Source organism: Nerophis ophidion, linkage group LG07, assembly GCF_033978795.1.
Source record: "Nerophis ophidion isolate RoL-2023_Sa linkage group LG07, RoL_Noph_v1.0, whole genome shotgun sequence".
NCBI lineage: Eukaryota > Metazoa > Chordata > Actinopteri > Syngnathiformes > Syngnathidae > Nerophis > Nerophis ophidion.
Window position 1 is genome coordinate 11087621 of NC_084617.1, and position 27895 is coordinate 11115515.

At 36.0% G+C, this 27895-nt stretch overlaps 1 protein-coding gene across 1 annotated transcript in view; it reads right to left on the bottom strand.

Annotated features, from left to right (window-relative positions):
* The window catches only part of LOC133555925 (inactive phospholipase C-like protein 2), a 415124-nt gene that overhangs the window by 291231 nt on the left and 95998 nt on the right, over positions 1-27895 (bottom strand). Inside the window, exon 19 of the mRNA XM_061905396.1 lies at positions 13562-13693. Coding sequence (XP_061761380.1) covers positions 13562-13693 — 132 coding nt within the window. The remainder of the gene's footprint in view (positions 1-13561; positions 13694-27895) is intronic.

Sequence of the window (27895 nt, forward strand, 5' to 3'; positions counted from 1 at the left end):
AAAAACATTTCAGTTGTTTATGTGAGAGCATTTCAGTAGTGTATGTAAGAAGTAATTCTGAATAATGTCCCTAACGGCCCCTCATAAATATTTGTTACATCCCAGTAAAGAGAAAGGTTGAATGAAAACAACAAAAATGCCCTCCATAACATAAGAAAAATGATAATGTAAAGCACCTTCGACCAAATAGCTTCCATGCTAAAATATGTTTGTCAATAATGTTCAATGTAGTTGTGTATCTTTGTGTTTCCATGGTAACCGCGGCTATTGTGCCATCTCATGATTCCCCCCGCATCCAATCAAGAACTGCCTTTCGAGACTTATCGCTCATATTACCGCCGTACGGGTAATTGCGGGTCAGAGGTCGCCGCTTGGGTGAGTGGGCGTGTCCGCGGGGTCAAAGGTCGCTTCTCAAAAAGGTCGGCCCCCCCTCCAGGAGGCGAGACCTTCCTAAGTGGCTCCATGTGTGTGGAAACAAAACAGGGCGCAGACGTGAGCGACAAGACGCCGACGGAGACTTAGGAAGGAGTCTTCCTTCCTGCGCCGCCTCATGCATTTTGTATTCTCAGGAATTATTTAGCAAAAGTTCTGCTTTTTAAAAGCCTGACTCACTGTAATGTGGCAAATAAATATGGTGAGAGTGATAACTGCAAATGGCATGTTTGAGCCAAAATGGCCGACTGTATTAATCACCATGCAGACTTGATATTTCACAACCTGCTGGGGGCGCTACTGAGAAACTTTGGGGGTGCTCTGACCCGTACCCCGAAAATACAGAAATATTCGCCACTTGCTTGTAAAGTTTGATCAGTTTTCGAGTATGTTCACACCCCCCAATGGCAGTTTTAGAACGATCATAACATTAATTAGAAACTAGTATGACTCACCTGAGCAGGTTTTGGGGAATACTCTTAAAATATGGAAATAATAGCCAGGATACTTATGCTAAAAAGTTTGATAAAAAAAAAATAATAAAGTACTCTAGGGGGCACCACTGAGCGTTTTTTAAAAGAGGTGTCGACTTAAGCCCTACTGAAATGAGATTTTCTTATTTAAACGGGGATAGCAGGTCCATTCTATGTGTCATACTTGATCATTTCGCGATATTGCCATATTTTTCTGAAAGGATTTAGTAGAGAACATCGACGATAAAGTTCGCAACTTTTGGTCGCTAATAAAAAAGCCTTGCTGGTACCGGAAGTAGCAGACGATGTGCATGTGACGTCACGGGTTGTGGAGCTCCTCACATCTGAACATTGTTTACAATCATAGCCGGCAGTAGCTAGAGCTATTCGGACCGAGAAAGCGACAATTTCCCTATTAATTTGAGCGGGGATGAAAGATTCGTGGATGAGGAAAGTGAGAGTGAAGTACTAGAAAAAAAAAGAAAAAAAAAGAAAAGGCGATGGCAGGCGGCGTTTCAGATGTAATTAGACACATTTCCTCGGATAATTCTGGAAGATCCCTTATCTGCTTATTGTTTTAATAGCGTTTTAGTGAGATTGTAAAGTCATACCTGAAAGTCGGATGGCTGCGGTGAACGGCAGTGTCTCTCAGAGAAGCCTAGGAGCCAAGATCACAGCTGCCTTTTTTGACAGCTGCTGCAGGAGGAGGTCCCATAATCCACTGAAGTCTCCGGTAAGAGTCGACTTAATATCACCATGCTGGTTGACGTAGAGAAACATATTCGCTTGACCGCTTTGTGTTAAAGCTCCACAACAAAGAAACACCGCCTGTGTTTCGGTGCTAAAGACAGCTGCAATCCACCTCTTTCCACCAACAGCATTCTTCTTTGATATCTCCATTATTAATTGAACACATTGCAAAAGATTCAGCAACACAGATGTCCAAAATACTGTGTAATTATGTGATGAAAAGAGACAAGTTTTAGCCGTAAGTGTTGCTGGGCTAATATGTCCGCTACAACCCGAGACATCATACGCGTCTTCATTTCGCACATTTTCAACAAGAAACTCAGCGGGAAATTTAAAATTGCAATTTAGTAAACTAAACCGGCCGTATTGGCATGTGTTGCAATGTTAATATTTCATCATTGATATATAAACTATCAGACTGCATGGTCGGTAGTAGTGGGTTTCAGTAGGCCTTTAGGGAGAGAGAATGCCAAACAATTAATGGATTTGCACAAAAAAAATATTTGCCAACAAGAAAAATGTTTGTAAACAAAAACAAAAAGATTTGAAAAACTTTATATATTCAATAAACAAAACACATTTTATGGATTTGAAACCCAAAAACAAGATTTTCAAATAGTTTTGTTTAGAGTACACTAAAAAGAAATAATTAAAACAATTACGTATTTTTATGCTACCGAACAAAACATGTATTTGCAATTGAAAAAAATTATGATAATAAACAAAATAACATACATAAAAACATATGTATATATATATATATATATATATATATATATATATATATATATATATATATATATATATATATATATATATATATATATATATATATATATATATATATATAGGCAAAAATAAATGGGCCCTAGTTTGTGAATGTAAGTGTTAATGTTGTCTGTCTATCTATGTGGTGGCGACCTTTCCAGGGTGTACCCCGACTTCCGCCCGAATGCAGCTGAGGTAAGTTCCAGCATCCCCCATCAAAAGGGACAAGCGGTAGAAAAAGATGGATAGATAGATAGATAGATAGATAGATGGATAGATAGATAGCTAGATCCCCCATCAAAAGGGACAAGCGGTAGAAATGGATGGATGGATGGATGGATAGATAGATAGATAGATAGATAGATAGATAGATAGATAGATAGATAGATAGATAGATAGATAGATAGATAGATAGATAAATGGATAGATAGATAGATAGATGGATAGATAGATAGCTAGATCCCCCATCAAAAGGGACAAGCGGTAGAAAAAGATGGATAGATAGATAGATAGATAGATAGATAGATAGATAGATAGATAGATAGATAGATAGATAGATAGATAGATAGATAGATAGATAGATAGATAGATAGATCCCCATCAAAAGGGACAAGCAGTAGAAAAAGATGGATAGATAGATAGATAGATAGATGATAGATGGATGGATGGATGGATAGATAGATAGATAGATAGATAGATAGATAGATAGATAGATAGATAGATAGATAGATAGATAGATAGATAGATAGATAGATAGATAGATAGATAGATAGATAGATAGATAGATAGATGGATAGATAGATAGCTAGATCCCCCATCAAAAGGGACAAGCGGTAGAAATGGATGGATGGATGGATGGATAGATAGATAGATAGATAGATAGATAGATAGATAGATAGATAGATAGATAGATAGATAGATAGATAGATAAATGGATAGATAGATAGATAGATGGATAGATAGATAGCTAGATCCCCCATCAAAAGGGACAAGCGGTAGAAAAAGATGGATAGATAGATAGATAGATAGATAGATAGATAGATAGATAGATAGATAGATAGATAGATAGATAGATAGATAGATAGATAGATAGATAGATAGATAGATAGATACACAGTATATGTATACATATATATACAAACACAGTATATATATATATATATATATATATATATATATATATATATATATATATAAATATATATATAAATATATATATATATATATATAAATATATATATATATATATATATATATATATATATATATATATATATATATACATCCATCCATCAATCCATTTTCTACCGCTTATTCCCTTTGGGGTCACGGGGGGCGCTGGCGGCCATCTCAGCTACAATCGGGCGGAAGGCGGAGTACACCCTGGACAAGTCGCCACCTCATCGCAGGGCCAACACAGATAGACAGACAACATTCACGCTCACATTCACATCCTAACAGGTATATAATTATGTGTATTATTTATTTAATTTAATTTATTTATTTATATATGTATATATAAATAAATATCATAATATGTATATTAGAGTATAAATAATTTTTTAATTCTTTAAATTAAATGCATATTTTTTGTATATACATATACATATATATATATATATATATTTTTTTTTAATTGCAAATACATATTTTGTTTGTGTCCATATAAACGTGATTGTTTACTACTTCTGCCACACATTAGGATGAAAAATACCAAATAAAAACACAGATATTTATCTACAACAAACTTTTGATAATGATCAAATTTTTGTTGTTGTTTAAAAATGTTTTTTTTTTTTTTTTGGTTGATGGCAAAAATAGACACATTTTTCCACATTTAGACCAGTAAAAAAAAAAAAGTACATTTTGTAAAAAAAAAAAAAAAAAAAGCCCTAAAATAGGTAATGAATAATTCTGTATTAGCAAAGAATGTCAGCTCATCAGGGGGCACAACTGGATAGTTTTTGGAAGACTTTCGGGGGGGGAATATGTGCAGAAATGTTCACCAGGATGCACACTCTCCAATTTTTGTGTATTAACTATTTCTTCTGCGGGGGTGTTGTCGATAGTCTTCCTAAGATATGCAACAGTTGGTGAGTTTTTTCCCCTGTCCTCCCAGTATTTGGATGCTTCCTGCTCACGGCGGTGAACATGTGGGACTGTTTAGTGCAGGGGTGCCCATTACGTCGATCGCGAACTACCAGCCGACCGCGGGGGGTGTGTCAGTCGATCTCCAGCCAGGCTTTTAAAAAAAAATAGACCTAAAAATTAGTGATCATCAATCTTCACCAAGACGTCACTTAAATGACATTCACGGTACCGGAGGGTCTTGTGAGATGACGCTGGCTGCTGCAAGATCATTATTATTAAAATATGACCGAGAGGAAGGCGAGAAACACTTTTTATTTCAACAGACTCTCGCGCCGTACCTTCCGTCAAAACTCTAAAGGCCGACTGCACATTTCCTATCTTCACAATAAAAGCCCTGCTTCATGCTGCCTGCGCTAACTAAATACAGAGTCTCGGAAAACTGGCGTGCACGAACGATCCCTCAGAAAACTGGCGTGCACATCACTTGTGCACGCCAGCATTCCGAGACTCTTATTTTGTTAGCGCAGGCAGCATGAAGCAGGGCTTTTATTGTGAAGATAGGAAATGTGCAGTCGGCCTTTGGAGTTTTGACGGAAGGGACGGCGCGAAAGTCTGTTGAAATAAAAAGTGTTTCTCGCCTTCCTCTCTGTCATTTTTTCATAATAATGAACTGGCAGCAGCCAGCGTCATCTCACAAGACCCTCGGGTGCCGTGAATGTCAATCAAGCAAGCTACGGAATTTGCCGCCAATGTTTTCCTTGTAAAGTGTATGGAAGCTGGATGAATTAGATGCCAAAAACCAACCACTTTCATGTGGTATTGTACAGAAAGGACAACTTTTTTTCCTCCTCCATTTGAAAATGTGGGCGTTATCATCATTACTGTCTGATTCCAATCAATGCAAGTCATCAGAATCAGGTAATACACCAACTTATATTCTTGTCTTCGTGAAAGAAAGACATCTATATGTGTTACACATGCTTGTATTATCATTAAACACATTGAACTTGTTTACAAAAATGTCTCTTTCATAAATAAATAAATATAAATGATATATATAAATGAGGTAGATCCCCTCGAGTTGGTCAATTGAAAAGTAGCTCGCCTGCAGAAAAAGTGTGGGCACCCCTGGTTTAGTGGCTTCATGGCCCCGCCTCCTCCTGTTCCTGTTCCTGTTGCTTGGATGCTATTGATGACAGGCGCCTATCGATCACGGCTCCCAAGCCCAGACGGCTGACAAAGGCGGCGGTGGAAGATGTATCACCGCATGGGCGGATGCCAGAATGAAAACATGAAAGTGGAAATGTCCCCACACCTGCATGCAGCTGGGAGGGGGGTCAGAGGGCACAAACATGGTGTTGACGGCATCTAACCACACGGCAACATGTATTAACCCAATTTTATGTTTATTATTTCATGTTTGACCAACGTTTTTTGGAGCAATACAGCCCCAAAGTTACATAGAAATCCAAAGATCCTTTAATATGACAGGAGCACTCTGCTGTGTTTAAAGACCTTCTACAAAAAAGTATATATAAGACACTACAGCAGGGGGTCAACAAGGCGATGCCCGCGGGCACCAGGTAGCCCGTAAGGACCAGATGAGTCGCCCGCTGGCCTGTTCTAAAAATAGCTCAAATAGCAGCACTTACCAGTGAGCTGCCTCTATTTTTTAAATTGTATTTATTTACTAGCAAGCTGGTCTCACTTTGCTCGGCATTTTTAATTCTAAGAGAGACAAAACTCAAATAGAATTTGAAAATCCAAGAAAATATTTTAAAGACTTGGTCTTCACTTGTTTGAATAAATTCATTTATTTTTTTTACTTTGCTTCTTATAACTTTCAGAAAGACAATTTTAGAGAAAAAATACAACCTTAGAAACGTTTTTAGGATTTTTAAACACATATACCTTTTTACCTTTTAAATTCCTTCCTCTTCTTTTATGACAATTTAAATCAATGTTCAAGTAAATTTATATTTTTTATTGTAAAGAATAATAAATACATTTTAATTTAATTCTTCATTTAAGTTTCTGTTTTTTCGACGAAGAATATTTGTGAAATATTCCCTCAAACTCATTATGATTAAAATTCCCCAAAATTATTCTGGCAAACTTAGAAAATATTTAGAATGAAATTTCAATCTTATTTCAAAGTCTTTTGAATTTCTTTTAAAATTTTTGTTCTGGAAAATCCAGAAGAAATAATGATTTGTCTTTGTTAGAAATATAGATTGGTCCAATTTGTTATATATTCTAACAAAGTGCAGATTGGATTTTAACTTATTTAAAACATGTCATCAAAATACTAAAATTAATATTAATCAGGAAAAATTACTAATGATGTTCCATAAATGATCTTTTTAATTTTTTCAAAAAGATTCCAATTAGCTAGTTTTTCTCTTCTTTTTTTTGTTTGAATTTTAAAGAGTTCAAATTGAAGATAAACTACGTTTCAAAATTTGATTTTCATTTTTTTCCTGTTTTCTCCTCTTTTAAACCGTTCAATTAAGTGGTTTTTCATCATTTATTCTGTACAAAAAAACCTTCCGTAAAAGGAAAAAAAATGTACAACAGAATGACAGACAGAAATACCCATTTTTTAATATATATAGATTTATTTATTAAAGGTAAATTGAGCAAATTGGCTATTTCTGTCAATTTATTTAAGTGTGTATCAAACTGGTAGCCCCTTCGCATTAATCAGTACCCAAGAAGGAGCTCTTGGTTTCAAAAAGGTTGGTGACCCCTGCAGTATGTTTAAAGTCCAGTATTAAAAACCCAAGAGAAACATTCTTTACATGAAAAGCCTTAAAAAACACTACATTTGTCCAAGATCATCTATATAACAAGAGCTCTGCGCTGTTCTTTTTTAATAACCTAACGCAAAAGCACTAGTCCTATAACAATACTACATATAACAGGAGGGCTTTGCTGTTTATAGCAACGTAATGCAAAAACACTGTTCAAAGATCCTCTATATACCAAGAGTGCTGTGCTGTTTTTACCGACCAACTGTAAAAGCACTTTTCAAAGATCCTCTATATAACAAGAGCACCGTGTTGCTTTCCTAGTGTTCAAATTTAAAAAATAAACACTTGTCAAAGATCATTTTCGACAACCAACTGCAAAAACACAAGTCAGACATCCTCTGACAAGAGCACTTGGTTGCTTTTTTAAAGCCCTACTAAAAGTAAACAACTTGTCAAAGATCATCTATAAACCAGGAATGGTGTCCTGTTTTAACAACCTACTACAAAAACATTAGCCAAAGATCCTCTAATCAACAGGAGGGCTTTGCTGTTTATTGCGACACAATGCAAAAACACTGTTCAAAGATCCTCTGTATAACAACAGCAATCTATTGTTTTAAAGCCCTAAATAAAATTAAATAAAACACCTGTCAAAGATCCTTTATACAACAGGAATGGTGAGCTGTTTTTATTAACCTACTGCAAAAACTTTTTTCTTTTTTTTTTTCTTCTTTGTCATGAAAAAGGGACGTTTTTGTCATAAAAAATGGAGGTTTTTGTGGTTGGTGCACTAATTGTAAGTGTATATTGTGTTTTTTATGTTGATTTAATTTAAAAAAAAATGTATATATATATATTTTTTATAATAAAACATTTCTTCTGCGGCCCGGTGGTTGGGGACCACTGCTCTATATAACTGGAGAATTATGTTATTGTGTAAGGCCCTGAATTAAAAACATACACTTGTCAAAGATCATCTATGTAACAAAAAAGTGCTGTGCTGTTTTTAATGACATTGAAAAAACCCAAACCAAAAGTCAAAGATCCTTTATACGACGGGAGCACACTCTGGTGTGTTTAAGGACCTACTCCCAGAGTGCTAGTCACAGATCATTTATATGACAGGAGCACCGTGCTGTTTTTAAGGACCAACCACACAAAACAAACACTAGTCAAAGATCCTCTATATGACAAGCACACTGTGCTGTTTTTACCGACCAACAACAAAAAACACTAGTGAACGATTCTCTATATGACAAGAAAATTTTGTTTTTAAAGCCTTAAATTAAAAATAAAAATTTGTCAAAGATCATGTATTTTAAGTCAGAGATCCTCTATAAAACAGGAGTGCTGTGCTGTAAAAACACTAGATCCTCTATATAACTGGAGAATGATGTTGTTGTGTAAGGCTCTGAATTAAAAACATACATTTGCCAAAGATCATCTATATGACACAAAAGTGCTGTGCTGTTTTTAATGACATTGAAAAAAAACTAAACACTAGTCAAAGATCCTTTATATGACCGTAGCACACTCTGGTGCCTTTAAGGACATACTGCAAAAGTGCTAGTCAAAGATCCTTCATATGACAGGAGCACCATGCTGTTTTTAAGGACCAACCACACAAAACAAACACTAGTCAAAGATGCTCTATATAAAAAGTGTGCTGTGCTGTTTTTACCGACCAACAAGAAAAGGTTGTTTTTAAAGCCTTAAATAAAAAAAACACAAAAAAAAAAAACACACAAAACCACACAAAACAAACACTAGTCAAAGATCCTCTATATGACAAGTGTGCTGTGCTGTTTTTACCGGCCAACAACAAAAAACACTAGTGAAGGATTCTCTATATGACAAGAAAATGTTGTTTTTAAAGCATTAAATGGAATTTTTTTTTTGTCCAAGATCATGTATTGTAAGTCAGAGATCCTCTATAAAAAAGGAGTGTTGTGCTGTAAAAACACTAGATCCTCTATATAACTGGAGAATTATGTTGTTGTGTAAGGCCCTGAATTAAAAACATACACTTGCCAAAGATCATCTATATGACAAAAAAGTGCTGTGCTATTTTTAATGACATTGAAAAAAAATTAAAACACAAGTCAAAGATCCTTTACACGATGGGAGCACACTCTGGTGCCTTTAAGGACCTACTGCCAGAGTGCTAGTCAAAGATCCTTCATATGACAGGAGCACCGTGCTGTTTTTAAGGACCAGTCACACAAAACAAACACTAGTCAAAGATCCTCTATATGACAAGCACACTGTGCTGTTTTTACTGACCAACAACAAAAAACACAAGTGAAGGATTCTCTATATGACAAGAAAATGTTGTTTTTAAAACCTTAAATTAAATTGTTTTTTTGTGTCAAAGATCATGTATTTTAAGTCAGAGATCCTCTATAAAACAGTAGCGCTGTGCTGTAAAAATACTAGATCCTCTATATAACTGGAGAATTATGTTGTTGTGTAAGGCCCTGAATTAAAAACATACACTTGCCAAAGATCATCTATATGACAAAAAAGTGCTGTGCTATTTTTAATGACATTGAAAAAAATTTAAAACACAAGTCAAAGATCCTTTACACGACGGGAGCACACTCTGGTGCCTTTAAGGACTTACTGCCAGAGTGCTAGTCAAAGATCCTTCATATGACAGGAGCACCGTGCTGTTTTTAAGGACCAGTCACACAAAACAAACACTAGTCAAAGATCCTCTACATGACAAGCACACTGTGCTTTTTTTAAAGACCAACAACAAAAAACACTAGTGAAGGATTCTCTATATGACAAGAAAATGTTGTTTTTAATGCCTTAAATTAAAAAAAAAAAAAACAATTGGCAAAGATCATGTATTTTAGGTCAGAGATCCTCTATAAAACAGGAGTGCTGTAAAAACACTGGATCCTCTATATAACTGGAGAATTATGTTGTTGTGTAAGGCTCTGAATTAAAAACATACACTTGCCAAAGATCAACTATATAACTAAAAGTGCTGTGCAGTTTTTAATGACATTGAAAAAAATAATAACACTAGTCAATGATCCTTTACACGACCGTAGCACACTCTGGTGCATTTAAGACCTACTGGCAGGGTGTTAGTCAAAGATCCTTCATATGACAGGAGCCCCGTGTTGTTTTTTTAGGACCAACCACACAAAACAAACACTAGTCAAAGATCATCTATATGACAAGTGTGCTGTGCTGTTTTTACTGACCAACAACAAAAAACACTAGTGAAGGATTCTCTATATGACAAGAAAATGTTGTTTTAACAATAACATACACGTGTCAAAGATCATCTTGAAAAAAACAAAACACAAGTCAAAGATCCTTTATATGACGGGAGCACACTCTGGTGCCTTTAAGGACCTACTTCCAGGTTGTTAGTCAAAGATCCTTAATATGACAGGAGCACCGTGCTGTTTTTAAGGACCAACCACACAAAACAAACACTAGTCAAAGATCCTCTATATGACAAGCACACTGTGCTGTTTTTACCGACCAACAACAAAAAACACTAGTGAAGGATTCTCTATATGACAAGAAAATGTTGTTTTTAAGACCTTAAATTAAATTTTTTTTTTTTTGTCAAAGATCATGTATTTTAAGTCAGCGATCCTCTATAAAACAGGAGTGCTGTGCTGTAAAAACACTAGATCCTCTATATAACTGGAGAATTATGTTGTTGTGTAAGGCCCTGAATTAAAAACATACACTTGCCAAAGATCATCTATATTACAAAAACGTGCTGTGCTGTTCTTAATGACATTGAAAAAAAAACATTAGTCAAAGATCCTTTATATGACGGGAGCACACTCTGGTGCCTTTAAGGACTTACTGCCAGAGTACTAGTCAAAGATCCTTCATATAACAGGAGCACCGTGCTGTTTTTAAGGACCAACCACACAAAACAAACACTAGTCAAAGATCCTCTATATAACAAGTGTGCTGTGCTGTTTTTACCGACCAACAAGAAAATGTTGTTTTTAAAGCCTTAAATTAAAAAAAACAAAAAAAAAACACACAAAACCACACAAAACAAACACTAGTCAAAGATCCTCTATATAACAAGTGTGCTGTGCTGTTTTTACCGACCAACAACAAAAAACACTAGTGAAGGATTCTCTATATGACAAGAAAATGTTGTTTTTAAAGCCTAAAATTAAAAATTTTTTTTTGTCAAAGATCATGTATTTTAAGTCAGAGATCCTCTATAAAACAGGAGTGCTGTGCTGTAAAAACACTGGATCCTCTATATAACTGGAGAATTATTTTGTTGTGTAAGGCCCTGAATTAAAAACATACACTTGCCAAAGATCATCTATATAACAAAAAACTGCTGTGCTGTTTTTAATGACATTGAAAAAAAAAACGCTAGTCAAAGATCCTTTACACGACGGGAGCACACTCTGGTGCCTTTAAGGACTTACTGCCAGAGTACTAGTCACAGATCCTTCATATGACAGGAGCACCGTGCTGTTTTTAAGGACCAACCACACAAAACAAACACTAGTCAAAGATCCTCTATATAACAAGTGTGCTGTGCTGTTTTTACCGACCAACAACAACAAAACACTAGTGAAGGATTCTCTATACGACAAGAAATGTTGTTTTTAAACCCTTGGATAAAAAAAAAAACAATTGTCAAAGATCATGTATTTTAAGTCAGAGATCCTCTATAAAACAGGAGTGCTGTGCTGTAAAAACACTAGATCCTCTATATAACTGGAGAATTATGTTGTTGTGTAAGGCCCTGAATTAAAAACATACACTTGCCAAAGATCATCTATATGACAAAAAAGTGCTGTGCTGTTTTAATGACATTGGAAAAAAAAAACACTCGTCAAAGATCCTTTATATGACGGGAGCACACTCTGGTGCCTTTAAGGACCTACTGCCAGAGTGCTAGTCAAAGATCCTTCATATGACAGGAGCACCGTGTTGTTTTTTAGGACCAACCACACAAAACAAACACTAGTCAAAGATCCTCTATATAAATAGTGTGCTGTGCTGTTTTTACCGACCAACAAGAAAAGGTTGTTTTTAAAGCCTTAAATAAAAAAAAACCGAAAAAAAAACACACAAAACCACACAAAACAAACACTAGTCAAAGATCCTCTATATGACAAGCACACTGTGCTGTTTTTACCGACCAACAACAAAAAACACTAGTGAAGGATTCACTATATGACAAGAAAATGTTGTTTTTGAAGCCTTAAATGGAAATTTTTTTTGTCAAAGATCATGTATTGTAAGTCAGAGATCCTCTATAAAAAAGGAGTGCTGTGCTGTAAAAACACTAGATCCTCTATATAACTGGAGAATTATGTTATTGTGTAAGGCCCTGAATTAAAAACATACACTTGCCAAAGATCATCTATATGACAAAAATCGGTTTTGCTGTTTTTAATGACATTGAAAAAAAAAAAACACAAGTCAAAGATCCTTTACACGATGGGAGCCCACTCTGGTGCCTTTAAGGACTTACTGCCAGAGTGCTAGTCAAAGATCCTTCATATGACTGGAGCACCGTGCTGTTTTTAAGGACCAATCACACAAAACAAACACTAGTCAAAGATCCTCTATATGACAAGTGTGCTGTGCTGTTTTTACCGACCAACAACAAAAAACACTAGTGAAGGATTCTCTATATGACAAGAAAATGTTGTTTTTAAAGCCTTAAATTAAAATAAAAAAAATGTCAAAGATCATGTATTCTAAGTCAGAGATCCTCTATAAAACAGGAGTGCTGTGCTGTAAAAACACTAGATCCTCTATATAACTGGAGAATTATGTTGTTCTGTAAGGCCCTGAATTAAAAACATACACTTGCCAAAGATCATCTATATAACAAAAAACTGCTGTGCTGTTTTTAATGACATTGAAAAAAAAAACACTAGTCAAAGATCCTTTAAATGACGGGAGCACACTCTGGTGCCTTTAAGGACATACTGCAAAAGTGCTAGTCAAAGATCCTTCATATGACAGGAGCACCGTGTTGTTTTTTTTTAGGACCAACCACACAAAACAAAACAAACACTAGTCAAAGATCCTCCATATGCCAAAAGTGGAAAAATGTGATGATAACCATAGAAGCAGAAACTGTCGCTCGTCCTGGCTGCTCAGTACACCAATGATAATAATGGTAAATAAAAATAATAACATGACCTGACTTTGGTGTGACTAAGAACAGCTAAACAAGGCCACAGTTTGACCCTGGAACAGACAAATCCATGCACTCCCTATTGAGGAAAAAGGTTGCAACTACTGCACGTCTATGCACAGATGTACCTAATGTAGTGGCCGGGCCGTCCCACACGCAGGATGTCCTCTGCGGCGGGAGGGGGGCGTGTCTTACTGAGGTAACGCCACCGCACTTCCTGTCTTTGCCCACGTGATAGTCACCCACGTCATTGTGTTGTGCTGCAACACGCGGGAAAAAAAAACAATATGCCGAGCGGAAGTTGAATTAATGTTTCATGACGCTTGTTACGTAATCAACGAAACATCCTGTTCTGTCAACAAAGGAAGGGAAATATCGCTGATCAAACACAGAGTTATGGAAGGAAATACATTTTTTTTTGTCTGTGTGGCAAAGAAAAGTATGATTTATTAGTTTTTAATAAACACAAACCCTTGTCTGATTTGCTGTGTTTTACTGACATCTTGTGGTGGACAACGGTAACGCAAGCATTAGTGTAGAAAATAAGTAAACAAGAGTTTAATAAATGGACTACGAATTCATTAAATATAGTGTGATTTAATTTATTATTTTTTTAATAAGTATAATTATTATAAAACAATAATATTATAGATTTATATTAAAAAAACAAGTACAAATTAGAGCTGCAAGCAGCGATGGACGGGACCGACTTTTGCTGGTGTTTCCTGCCTTTACCCATTCAACATATCTTTACCTTCACGTTACCTACCTTCCCTGCATCCTGGGGTCACACTGGTGCTTCTTTCTGTCACCTATAATGTTTTAAAAAAGGTGACGGGTTTTTACAAAACTTTTGTTTTGAAGGGGTAATTGCCAACTTCCTGTTGATTTTTGCTTAAGAATGTCCATCCATCCATCCATTTTTTTACCGCTTATTCCCTTTTGGGGTCGCGGGGGGCGATGGCGCCTATCTCAGCTACAATCGGGCAGAAGGCGGGGTACACCCTGGACAAGTCGCCACCTCATCGCAGGGCCAACACAGATAGACAGACAACATTCACACTCACATTCACACACTAGGGCCAATTTAGTGTTGCCAATCAACCTATCCCCAGGTGCATGTCTTTGGAAGTGGGAGGAAGCCGGAGTACCCGGAGGGAACCCACGCATTCACGGGGAGAACATGCAAACTCCACACAGAAAGATCCCGAGCCTGGATTTGAACCCAGGACTGCAGGACCTTCGTATTGTGAGGCAGACGCACTAACCCCTCTCCCACCGTGAAGCCCGCTTAAGAATGTCAATTATTAAAATGTAGGTCTAAGCGAGACCTACATAGAGGTTTTTGTTTCATGTCTCTCCGACATTCCTACCGGAAGTTACAAGCAGTTTTGTCTGTTTTCTTCCTAGGAGCAGTTTTGTTTGTGTTTTATTTCTAGGGGGCGCTAGAGCGCAATTTTAAGTTTTGGGGTTTGGTTTTATATTAGATCACAGTTTTTGCCAGTCCTAATGTGTGTGTCAAGTTTGGTGAGTTTTTAAGCATTTTAAGGGGGTCAAATTACAGCGCAGAGAGGCAAAAAATGTTTTTTTTTTTTAGGAAAATTTTGTTTTGAAGGGGTTTTTGCCAACTTCCTGTTGTGAGTGTGTGAAAGTGAGTGTATGAAATCTAGGTCTAAGTTAGACCTAAATACAGGTTTTTGTTTCACGTCTCTACAACATTCCTAACGGACGTTACAAGCAGTTTTGTCTGTGTTTTTTCCTAGCGGGCGCTAGAGTGCAATTTTGATTTTTGGGGTTTGTTTTTTTTATTAGATGGCAAGGTTCGCACTACCAATGTGTGTGTAAAATTTGGCGAGTTTTGAAGCATGTTAAGGGGGTCAAATTACAGATCAGCGTTTCTGGATGTTGTTGATAAATGGCTTTCGCTTTGCATAGTAGAGCTTTAACTTGCACTTTGAAGCATTTTAAGGGGGTCAAATTACAGCTCAAAGAGGCAAAAATGACATTTTTTAGGAAACTTTGTGCAGGGGTTCTTTGAAGGCGCGTAAAATCAGAACCGGAGCAGTAATCAAAACTTTGTTGGATAGTTTTAATAAAAGGGTTCAATCTCTCTCCTGTGCGAGTTTGAAGCCGAAACGACAAACGCACTCGGAGGAGTTTACGTTTGAAAAAGGTGACGGGTTTTTACAAAACTTTTATTTTGAAGGGGTAATTTTTAACTTCCTGTTGATTTTTGCCGAAGGATGTCAATTATCTAAATGTAGGTCTAAGTGAGACCTACATAGAAGTTTTGTTTCTGGTCTTTCCGGCATTCTTACTGGAAGTTACAAGCAATTTTGTTTGTGTTTTCTTCCTAGGAGCAGTTTTTGCTGTGTTATATTTAAAAATTGCGCTAGAGCGAAATTTTGAGTATTGGGATTTGGTTTTTTCATTACAGCGCAATTTTTGCCAGTCCTGGTGTGTGTGCCAAGTTTGGTGAGTTTTGAAGCATTTTAAGGGGGTCAAATTACAGCTCAAAGAGGCAAAAATTGAATTTTTTGCGCAAATTTTGGTTTGATTGAGTTTTTGCAAAATTTCTGTTGATTTTTTTGCCGTATGAAGTAAAATTATGAAATCTAGGTCCAAGTTAGCCCTACATAGAAGTTTTTGTTTCATGTCTCTACGACATTGCTAACAGAAGTTACAAGCAGTCTGTTTTTTTTTTCCTATGGGGCGCTAGAGCGCATTTTTCATTTTTGGGGTTTGGTTTTTTTATTAGATGGCAATTTTTGCCAGTTCTGATGAGTGTGTGAAATTTGGTGAGTTTTGAAGCATGTTCAGGGGGTCAAATTACAGTTCAAAGAGGCGGCGGAATAATAATAATAATAGTAAGGATAATAAAGAAAGAATAAAACGCACCAGTTTCAATAGGGTCCTTGGCCCATGGCCAAGGACCCTAATAAACCCTTAGAAATACAATAGGGTCCTCTGTCCCAAAGGGACATTCAGTCCCTAATAATAAACGGAAATATGTATTTGATTTTGAAAATGAGGTTGATTGCCAAAACAAAAAATCGGCCCTCGTGTGTGAATGTTGTCTGTCTATCTGTGTTGGCCCTGCGATGAGATAGTGACTTGTCCAGGGTGTACACAGCCTTCTGCCCGAATGCAGCTGAGATAGGCTCCAGCACCCCCCGTGACCCTGAAAGGAACAAACGGTAGAAAATAGATGGATGGATGGACTTAGTAAAAAAATTTAGTTTAACTACTAATTTAGAAAAAATTATTAAGTATTTTATTGATCCCTGGGGGAAATTCAGTACCACAGTTAGCTCACAATAAACAATAAACACTTGTGAATAATATAAATACAGTATATTATACAGAATTATTCACATGTGAATAATATAAATACAGTCTATTATACAGTATTATTTACATGTGAATAATATAAATACAGTCTATTATATAGCATTATTCACATGTGAATAATATAAATACAGTCTATTATACAGTATTATTTACATGTGAATAATATAAATACAGTCTATTATATAGCATTATTCACATGTGAGTAATATAAATACAGTCTATTATACAGCATTATTTACATGTGAATAATATAAATACAGTCTATTATATAGCATTATTCACATGTGAGTAATATAAATACAGTCTATTATACAACATTATTCACATGTGAATAATATAAATACAGTCTATTATACAGCATTATTCACATGTGAATAATATAAATACAGTCTATTAAACAGCATTATTCACCTGTGACTAGTACAAATACAGTCAATTATACAGCATTATTCACATGTGAATAATATAAATACAGTCTATTATACAGCATTATTCACATGTGAATAATATAAATACGGTCTATTGTACAGCATTATTCACATGTGAATAATATAAATACAGTCTATTATACAGCATTATTCACATGTGAATAATATAAATACAGTCTATTTAACAGCATTATTCACCTATGACTAGTACAAATACAGTCAATCATACAGCATTATTCACATGTGAATAATATAAATACAGTCTACTATACAGCATGATTCACCTGTGAATAATATAAATAGTCTATTATATAGCATTATTCACCTGTGAATGAGATAAATACAGTCTATTATAAAGCATTATTCACACGTGAATGATATAAATACAGTCTATTATACAGCATTATTCACATTTGAATAATATAAATGCAGTTTATTATACAGCATTATTCACATGTGAATAATATAAATACAGTCTATTATACAGCATTATTCACATGTGAATAATATAAATACAATCTATTATACAGCATTATTCACATGTGAATAATATAAATACAGTCTATTATACAGCATTATTCAAATGTGAATAATATAAATACAATCTATTATACAGCATTATTCACATGTGAATAATATAAGTACAGTCTATTATACAGCATTATTCACCTGTGAATAATATAAAGTCTATTATACAGCATTATTCACATGTGAATAATATAAATACAGTCTATTATACAGCATTATTTACCTGTGAATAATATAAATACAGTCTATTATACAGCTTTATTCACCTGTGAATAATATAAATACAGTCTATTATACAGCATTATTCACATGTGAATAATATAAATACAGTCTATTATACAGCTTTATTCACATGTGAATAATATAAATACAGTCTATTATACAGCATTATTTACATGTAAATGATATAAATACAGTCTATTATACAGCATTATTCACCTGTGAATAATATAAATAGAGTCTATTATACAGCATTATTCACATGTGAATAATATAAATACAGTCTATTATACAGCATTATTCACATGTGAATAATACAAATAGTCTATTATACAGCATTTTTCAAATGTGAATAATATGAATACAATCTATTACACAGCATTATTTACCTGTGAATAACATAAACACAGTCTTTTATACAGCATTATTCACCTGTGAATAATATAAATACAGTCTATTATACAGCATTTTTCACATGTGAATAATATAAATACAATCTATTATATAGCATTAATCACATGTGAATAATAAAAATACAGTCTATTATACAGCATTATTTACATGTAAATGATATAAATACAATCTATTATACAACATTATTCACCTGTGAATAATATAAATACAGTCTGTTATACAGCATTATTCACCTGTGAATAATATAAATACAGTCTATTATACAGCATTATTCACATGTGAATAATACAAATAGTCTATTATACAGCATTTTTCACATGTGAATAATATAAATACTATCTATTATATAGCATTATTCACATGTGAATAATAAAAATACAGTCTATTATACAGCATTATTTACATGTAAATTATATAAATACAATCTATTATACAACATTATTCACATGTGAATAATATAAATACAGTCTATTAAACAGCATTATTCAAATGTGAATAGTATAAATACAATCTATTACACAGCATTATTTACCTGTGAATAACATAAATACAGTCTTTTATACAGCATTATTCACCTGTGAATAATATAAATACAGACTATTATACAGCATTTTTCACATGTGAATAATATAAATACAATCTATTATATAGCATTAATCACATGTGAATAATAAAAATACAGTCTATTATACAGCATTATTTACATGTAAATAATATAAATACAGTCTATTATACAGCATTATTCACATGTGAATAATATAAATACAGTCTATTATACAGCATTATTTACATGTAAATAAATACAATCTATTATACAGCATTATTCACATGTGAATAATATAAATACAGTCTATTATACAGCATTATTTACATGTAAATAAATACAATCTATTATACAGCATTATTCACCTGTGAATTATACAGTCTATTATACAGCATTATTCTCATGTGAATAATACAAATAGTCTATTATACATCATTATTCACCTGTGAATAATATAAATACAGTCTATTATACAGCATTATTCACATGTGAATAATATAAATACAATCTATTATACAACATTATTCACATGTGAATAATATAAATACAGTCTATTAAACAGCAATATTCAAATGTGAATAGTACAAATACAATCTATTACACAGCATTATTTACCTGTGAATAATATAAATACAGTCTATTAAACAGCATTATTCAAATGTGAATAGTATAGATACAATCTATTACACAGCATTATTTACCTGTGAATAACATAAATACAGTCTTTTATACAGCATTATTCACCTGTGAATAATATAAATACAGTCTATTATACAGCATTTTTCACATGTGAATAATAAAAATACAATCTATTATACAGCATTATTCACATGTGAATAATACAAATAGTCTATTATACAGCATTTTTCAAATGTGAATAATAGAAATACAATCTATTACACAGCATTATTTACCTGTGAATAACATAAATACAGTCTTTTATACAGCATTATTCACATGTGAATAATATAAATACAGTCTATTATACAGCATTATTCACATGTGAATAATACAAATAGTCTATTATACAGCATTTTTCACATGTGAATAATATAAATAAAATCTATTATATAGCATTATTCACATGTGAATAATATAAATAAAATCTATTATACAGCATTATTCACATGTAAATGATATAAATATAATCTATTATACAGCATTATTCACATGTGAATAATATAAATACAGTCTATTATACAGCATTATTCACATGTGAATAATACAAATAGTCTATTATACAATATTATTCACATGTGAATAATATAAATACAGTCTATTATACAGCATTATTCACCTGTGAATAGTACAAATACAGTCTATTATACAGCATTATTCACATGTGAATAATATAAATACAGTCTATTATACAGCATTATTCACCTGTGAATTATACAGTCTATTATACAGCATTATTCACATGTGAATAATATAAATACAGTCTATTATACAGCATTATTCACATGTGAATAATATAAATACAGTGTATTATACATTCAAGTACAGTCACAATGTTGTTTTTATTAGTAGTTTTACTGGTAATTAATTTCACAAAATTCACTAAGGGATACTCACGAGTCCCCGGCTGAGTTCCTGTACGTTGGGAGTTCACCGCAGTGGACAAGAGGGTCGCCTCCCTTCGCCAAACTGTTGTTTGTGCTTATGCACCAACTAAGAGTTGAGAGTATTCGGCCTTCTTGGATATCTTGCATGGGGTCCTGTATGGGGAGCCGGCAGGGGATTCCATAGTCTTGCATGGGGGACTTCAACGCACACGTGGGCAATGACAGTAATACTTGGACTGGCATGATTGGGAGGAACGGTCTACTGGATCTGAACCTGAGTAGTGGATTGTTATTGCATGGACTTTCTATAGCAAACACCATTGTGGAGAGGCGGAGTCGACGGTCTGACAGGGCACGCGGGGTGTGCCGGGAGCGACGACACAAGCGAGATCAGGTGCGTGGATCGCGCACCTGGATACAAATAATTAATCCTCCAGCTGTGAACGCAAAGAACAGAGGCGGAGAGACCGGAGGAAGCAGGAGTGCATCTGACGCAAAGCGAGAGAGAAGGAGAGCCCAAGACAGACGACGACCGAGCAGAAAAGAGGAGCGGAAAGGCGACTTGGACTGAGGTGTTTATTGAAAAATAAACAAAGTCAAACTGCTCGAAGTCATGTCCTTCCTTGGTGGTCCTGGGAACCCGCAAGACGACGGCTTGAGACGGTCACAACCATGTTCAAGCGTAAGGATGCTCATAGGTGTACCTGGTACCAGAACACCCGAGGCCAAAGATCAATGATCAATTTGGTAATCGTATCAGCTGATCTGAGGCCGTATGTTTTGGACACTCGGGTGAAGACAAGGGCAGTGAATTGGGTCGGATGGCGGGGGAGACCTCTGGATAGACCTGAACTGGGAACGTTTGGGGCGGCATAGCTCGGTTGGTAGAGCGGCCGTGCCAGCAACTTGAGGGTTGCAGGTTTGATTCCCGCTTCCGCCATCCTAGTCACTGCCGTTGTGTCCTTGGGCAAGACACTTTACTCACCTGCTCCCAGTGCCACCCACACTGGTTTAAATGTCACTTAGATATTGGGTTTCACTATGTAAAGCGCTTTGAGTCACTAGAGAAAAGCGCTATGTAAAATATAATTAAATTCAGTTCAGAGTCCTCTGTCCGCAAGGACTTCAACTACCACCTACGGTGGGACTTTTCTGCAATCCCGGTGGAGGTTGGGGACATTGAGCAGGAATAAGCAATGTTTAAAGCCTTTCTGGTATTCCCAAAAAAGTTATTGCATTTTTACAATTACTCCAAAATTCAGCTGCTCCTGTCTAAGACCAGAAGGCGGGCCCACATTACCCCAGTTTTAAAATATCTGCATTGGCTGCCCATGCGTTTCAGGATCAATTTCGGGGTTCGTCTTTTGGTTACAAATTTTTTTTTTTTTTATATGGTTTTGGGCCTTCTTACCTTTCAGATTGGCTTTCAACCTACAAACCTTTGCGAACACTGAGATCCTCCGGCACCAGTCTCCTATTATTCCAAAAGTCAGGACACAATGTCACAAGATTTTTAAGAGCAGGCTTAAGACCCACCTTTTTGATGAGGCTTCTACCTCAAAGTCATTGGTACTATACATTCTATCTTATTAGTTATATAAGATTATATGTATGTTTTAATACACCAAATGACAATATAAACACAACACGTTTGTTTTTGCTCCCATTTTTCATGAGTTGATCTCAAAAGATCTAAAACCTTTACTATAAACATTAAATACCTATTCATCTCAAATATTGTTCACAAATCTGTGTTAATGAGCATTTCTTCTTTGCCAAGACAAGCCACCTCACATCGCAGGTGTGGCATATCAAGGTGCATGATTATTGCACAGGTGTGCCTTAGGCTGCCCGTAATAAAAGGCCACTCTGATATGTACGGTTTCATCGCACAGCACAATGCCACAGATGTTGCAAATTTTGAGGGAGTGAGCAGTTGGTATGCTGACTGCAGCAATGTCCACCAGAGCTGTTGCCTGTAAATTGGCATTTCAGAGAATTTGGCAGTACATCCAAACGGCCTAATAACACCAGCCCAGAACCTCCACATCCAGCAGGTGCACCTCCATGATCGACTGAAACCAGCCACCCGGACAGCTGCTGCAACAATTGGTTTGCATAACCAAATATATTTATTCTATATACAGATTTTTTATATATATATACTGTATATATATATATATATATATAAGACTGGCATGAATAAATATATATATACATATGTATATATATATATATATACACATATATATATATTTATACATACATATATACACACACACACACATGTATATCTATATCTATATATGTATATATATATATATATATATATATATATATATATATATACATATACACATACATTTATACAAACATACATATATGCATATTCTGTCTTACTTCTTTATTTTTGTGTAAAATCCTATATTTACATATAAACAAATTATATATAAATATATATATTTATATATATATATACACACACACATACATATATATATATATATACACATTCATATATATGTATATACACACATTCGTTCTTACTTTATTATTTTAGTGTGTAAAATCCTATATTCACATATACACAGATTTCATACATATATACATACACACACATATATATGTGTGTGTATATGTATATATATATGTGTGTGTATGTATAAACACATATGTATTTATGAGAGTGTGTATGTAAATATATATGATATACATATACATTCATGTATACAGTATGTATATATATATATATATATATATATACACATATATATATATATACTACTGTTCTGTAAATATTGTATACATAAATATAACTCAACTCACTAATATTACTAATGATAAAATAATTCATGGCATTAGCCAGTTAAAAAAATTTTCAAACATCTTGGCTTGGCTGTTTCCTTTTCTGTCCACCAGATGGCAGAAGAGAGCTAGATGCTCCCTATTGAAAGTGAGCGTCACAGTCAAAAAGAACAATTAATGGCTACAACATTCATGATAATTATCATTATACATACAAATGTATGACAAGTGATAATTTGTGCTAAATAGTAGTAATAATAATAAAAATAATAACAATAAACATGGTGTTGAAACAAAATAACAGGTTTAATAAGCTCAGTGTGTCATTGCAAGGTCGCACACAAGACTAACGTCCTGTCAAAATGTCCGCTGGTGGGCTTTTCAAAACTTCAGCGTGGAAATGTGTCCTCTTTTAGCAACTCTACATTTAGAAAACTTTTTTTTTTTCATTTCAAGCCCAATTTCCTTCTCCATCAAACACAAATTGAACAACACACAACATATGACCACAAAAGCTCAGAGTAAAGGGTAGGAAAAAAGACAAAAGAGTCAATTGAAATACTTTCTTCTTCTTAAATAGAACAGGAAAAAAAGTCCTTTTGTTGCTATGAAGTTGTGTTGTGCAGATGGGAAAAGATACAAGTTCTCCTACCGCATCCCGTTTAGGCACCAATGTACTTGTTGCATTTGGGCCCACAAATTCTTCAGGCTCTTTTAGTTAGCCAACAATGAACTTTAAACAGCTGAAAAGGACAGATTTTTTCGGGCAACCCGTTTAGGCAGGAAAACAAACAGCATCCCTCGTTTTGATTTCTAGAGGCAACCCGTTTAGGTAGAAAAGTAATTTGCGCCTATATGTATGGCGCCTTTGGTTTTGTTGCTACCACTTTCAATTTCCACAGCCACCCCCTCCACCCACCCGTTTAGGCAGCCAAAAAACAGTGTCCGAGCCGGGTCCGAACACTTTCAAAGTAAGCAGCAGCCCATCTAGGGACCAGAATGAACTGTGCCTATGACTATTTTTGCTTGAACATGTCCTACTTTGTTGACTTTAACAGCAAAGTAGTAATAGTTGGGCCAAAATTGCAGCCCGTTTAAGCGTGGGCCACTGTGAACACAAACAGAACCCCTCGTTTTGATTTCTAGAGGCAGCCCGTTTAGGCAGAAAAGTAATTTGCGCCTATATGTATGACGCCTTTGGTTTTGTTGCTACCACTTTCAATTTCCACAGCCACCCCCTCCACCCACCCGTTTAGGCAGCAAAAAAACAGTCTCCGAGCCGGGTCCGAACACTTTCAAAGTAAGCAGCAGCCCATCTAGGGACCAGAATGAACTGTGCCTATGACTATTTTTGCTTGAACATGTCCTACTTTGTTGACTTTTACAGCAAAGTAGTAATAGTTGGGCCAAAATTGCAGCCCGTTTAAGCGTGGGCCGCTGTGAACACAAACAGCACCCCTCGTTTTGATTTCTAGAGACAGCCCGTTTAGGCAGAAAAGTCATTTGCGCCTATATGTATGGCGCCTTTGGTTTTGTTGCTACCACTTTCAATTTCCACAGCCACCCCCTCCACCCACCCGTTTAGGCAGCAAAAAAACAGTCTCCGAGCCGGGTGCGAACACTTTCAAAGTAAGCAGCAGCCCATCTAGGGAACAGAATTAACTGTGCCTAGGACTATTTTTGCTTGAACATGTCCTACTTTATTGACTTTAACAGCAAAGTAGTAATAGTTGGGCCAAAATTGCAGCCCGTTTAAGCGTGGGCCACTGTGAACACAAACAGAACCCCTCGTTTTGATTTCTAGAGGCAGCCCGTTTAGGCAGAAAAGTAATTTGCGCCTATATGTATGGCGCCTTAAGGTTTTTTGCTACCACTTTCCATTTCCACAGCCACCCGTTTAGGCAGCCAAAAAACAGTGTCCGAGCCGGGTGCAAACACTTTCAAAGTAAGCAGCAGCCCATCTAGGGACCAGTTGAACTGTGCCTAGGACTATTTTTGCTTGAACATGTCCTACTTTGTTGACTTTTACAGCAAAGTAGTAATAGTTGGGCCAAAATTGCAGCCCGTTTAAGCGTGGGCCACTGTGAACACAAACAGAACCCCTCGTTTTGATTTCTAGAGGCAGCCCGTTTAGGCAGAAAAGTCATTTGCGCCTATATGTATGGCGCCTTTGGTTTGTTGCTACCACTTTCAATTTCCACAGCCACCCCCTCCACCCACTCGTTTAGGCAGCAAAAAAACAGTCTGCGAGCCGGGTGCGAACACTTTCAAAGTAAGCAGCAGCCCATCTAGGGACCAGAATGAATTGTGCCTTTGCTTGCACGTGTCTTTCTTTGTTGACTTTTACAGCAAAGTAGTAGTTGTTGGGCGAAAATTGCAGCCCGTTTAAGCGTGGGCCACTGTGAACTGTGCCAGCTGCTAATCTCATACATTTTCATGGCCTCCCGTTGAGGCAGTAAACTGCTTGGGTTAAAAAATAACACATTTTCTGGCTAAATAGCAACAGAGGCAGACCACTTGAGTGGTGAAATTATTCGATTGCATCTCTGATTATTTTTACCGCAACCCGTTTAGGAGTTGCACCAAAATTAAGTGGGTGGCAGCAGCCTGTTTAGGCAGCAAACTAGGTAGGGGGACTTTGCTTATTTGACCTGTTACAAGCACACCATCTCGTGGGTAAGTGATAAAGATCCTGGTCATGTGCTGACTTTACACTGCAGCCCGTTTGGGCAGCAATAAAATTGGGACAATATTGTTGTGCTACTGCCACAGTTGTTTTCGACAGCAGCCCATTTAGGCAGTAAACGGAATGGGTCAGAATGAATTGTGCTGTATTTTCTGCCGCTTCGATTGACTTTTTGACAACTTCAGGCAGAAAACTAGTCAGGCCAGAATTAAATGGCTGCTGCAGGTAGCTGAACCCGTTTTTTTCCCCACAGCAGCCCATTTAGGCAGTAAACGAAATGGGTCAGAGTATATTGTACCACTGGTTGTTTTTCTGCCATATTTGAGTACATTTTTGACAACCCATCTAGTGAAGCCAAAACTAAACGGCTGTGGCAGTTTGCTGACGAGTACGCTTTGTACCGCAGCCCATCTAGGCAGTAAAGGGTATGGATCAGAATGAATTGTACCATTGGTCGTTTTTTCCTGCCACTTTTGATTTGCTTTTCGACAACCTGTTCAAGCAGGAAACTAGTGAAGCTAAAATTAAATGGCTACGGAAGGTTGCTGACACTTTTGTTTTCCACGGCAAACCCGTTTAAGCGGTAAACAAAATGGATCAAAACGATTTGTGCCGCTGGTGGTTTTTTTCTGCCACTTTTGATTGCCTTTTTGACGACCTGTTGATCCAAATAACTAGTGAGGCCAAATTTAAACGGCTGTGGAATGTTGCTAATCCATTTGTTTCCCACAGCAGCCCATTTAGGCAGTAAACGGAATGGCTCAAAATTAATTGTGCCACTGGTTGTTTTTTTTGCTATATTTGAGTACATTTTTGACAACCTATCAAGGCAGAAAACTCGTGAGGCCAAAACTAAATGGCTGTGGCAGGTTGAAGACCATTTCACTTTGTATTGCAGCCCATTTAGGCAGTAAAGGGTATGTATCAGAATGAATTGAACTATTGGTTGTTCTTTTCTGCCACTTTTGATTTGCTTTTTGACAACTGTTCAAGCAGAAAACTATTGAAGCTACAATTAAATGGCAGGTTGCTTATGCCCTGGTTTCCCACGGCAGCCCATTTAGGCAGTAAACAGAAAATATTCAAACATTCTCTTTGTCACAGCAACCCGTTTAAGCAGTAAACAAAACGGATCAAAACGAATTGTGCCGCTGGTCGTGTTTTTCTGCCACTTTTGATTGACTTTTTGAGAACCTGTTCAGCCAAATAACTAGTGAGGCCAAATTTAAACGGCTGTGGAATGTTGCCAATCCATTTGTTCTCCGCAGCAGCCCATTTAGGCAGTAAACGGAATGGCTCAAAATTAATTGTGCCACTGGTTGTTTTTTTTGCTATATTTGAGTACATTTTTGACAACCTATCAAGGCAGAAAACTCGTGAGGCCAAAACTAAATGGCTGTGGCGGGTTGCTGACCATTTCCCCTTGTGTTGCAGCCCGTTTAGGCAGTAAAGGGTATGGATCAAAATGAATTGTTGTTTTTTTTTGCAACTTTTGACTTGCTTTTTGACAAACTGTTCAAGCAGGAATCTACCTGAGCTAAAATGAAATGGGTGCGGAAGGTTGCTGACGCTTTTGTTTTCCACAGCAACCCGTTTAAGCAGTAAACAAAATGCATCAAAATGAATGGTCGTTTTTTTTCTCCGACTTTTGATTGACGTTTTGACGACCTGCTGATCCAAATAACTAGTTAGGACCAAATTAAAAGGCTGCGGCAGGTTGCTGAACATTTCGCTTTGTATGGCAGCCCGTTTAGGCAGGGAACGGTGTGGATCAGAATAAATTGTACCACTGGTCGTTTTTTTCTGCCACTTTTGATTTGCTTCTTGACAACCTGTTCAAGCAGGAAACCAGTGAAGCTATAATTAAATGGCAGGTTGCTTACGCCCTTGTTTTCCACAGCAGCCCATTTAGGCAGTAAACG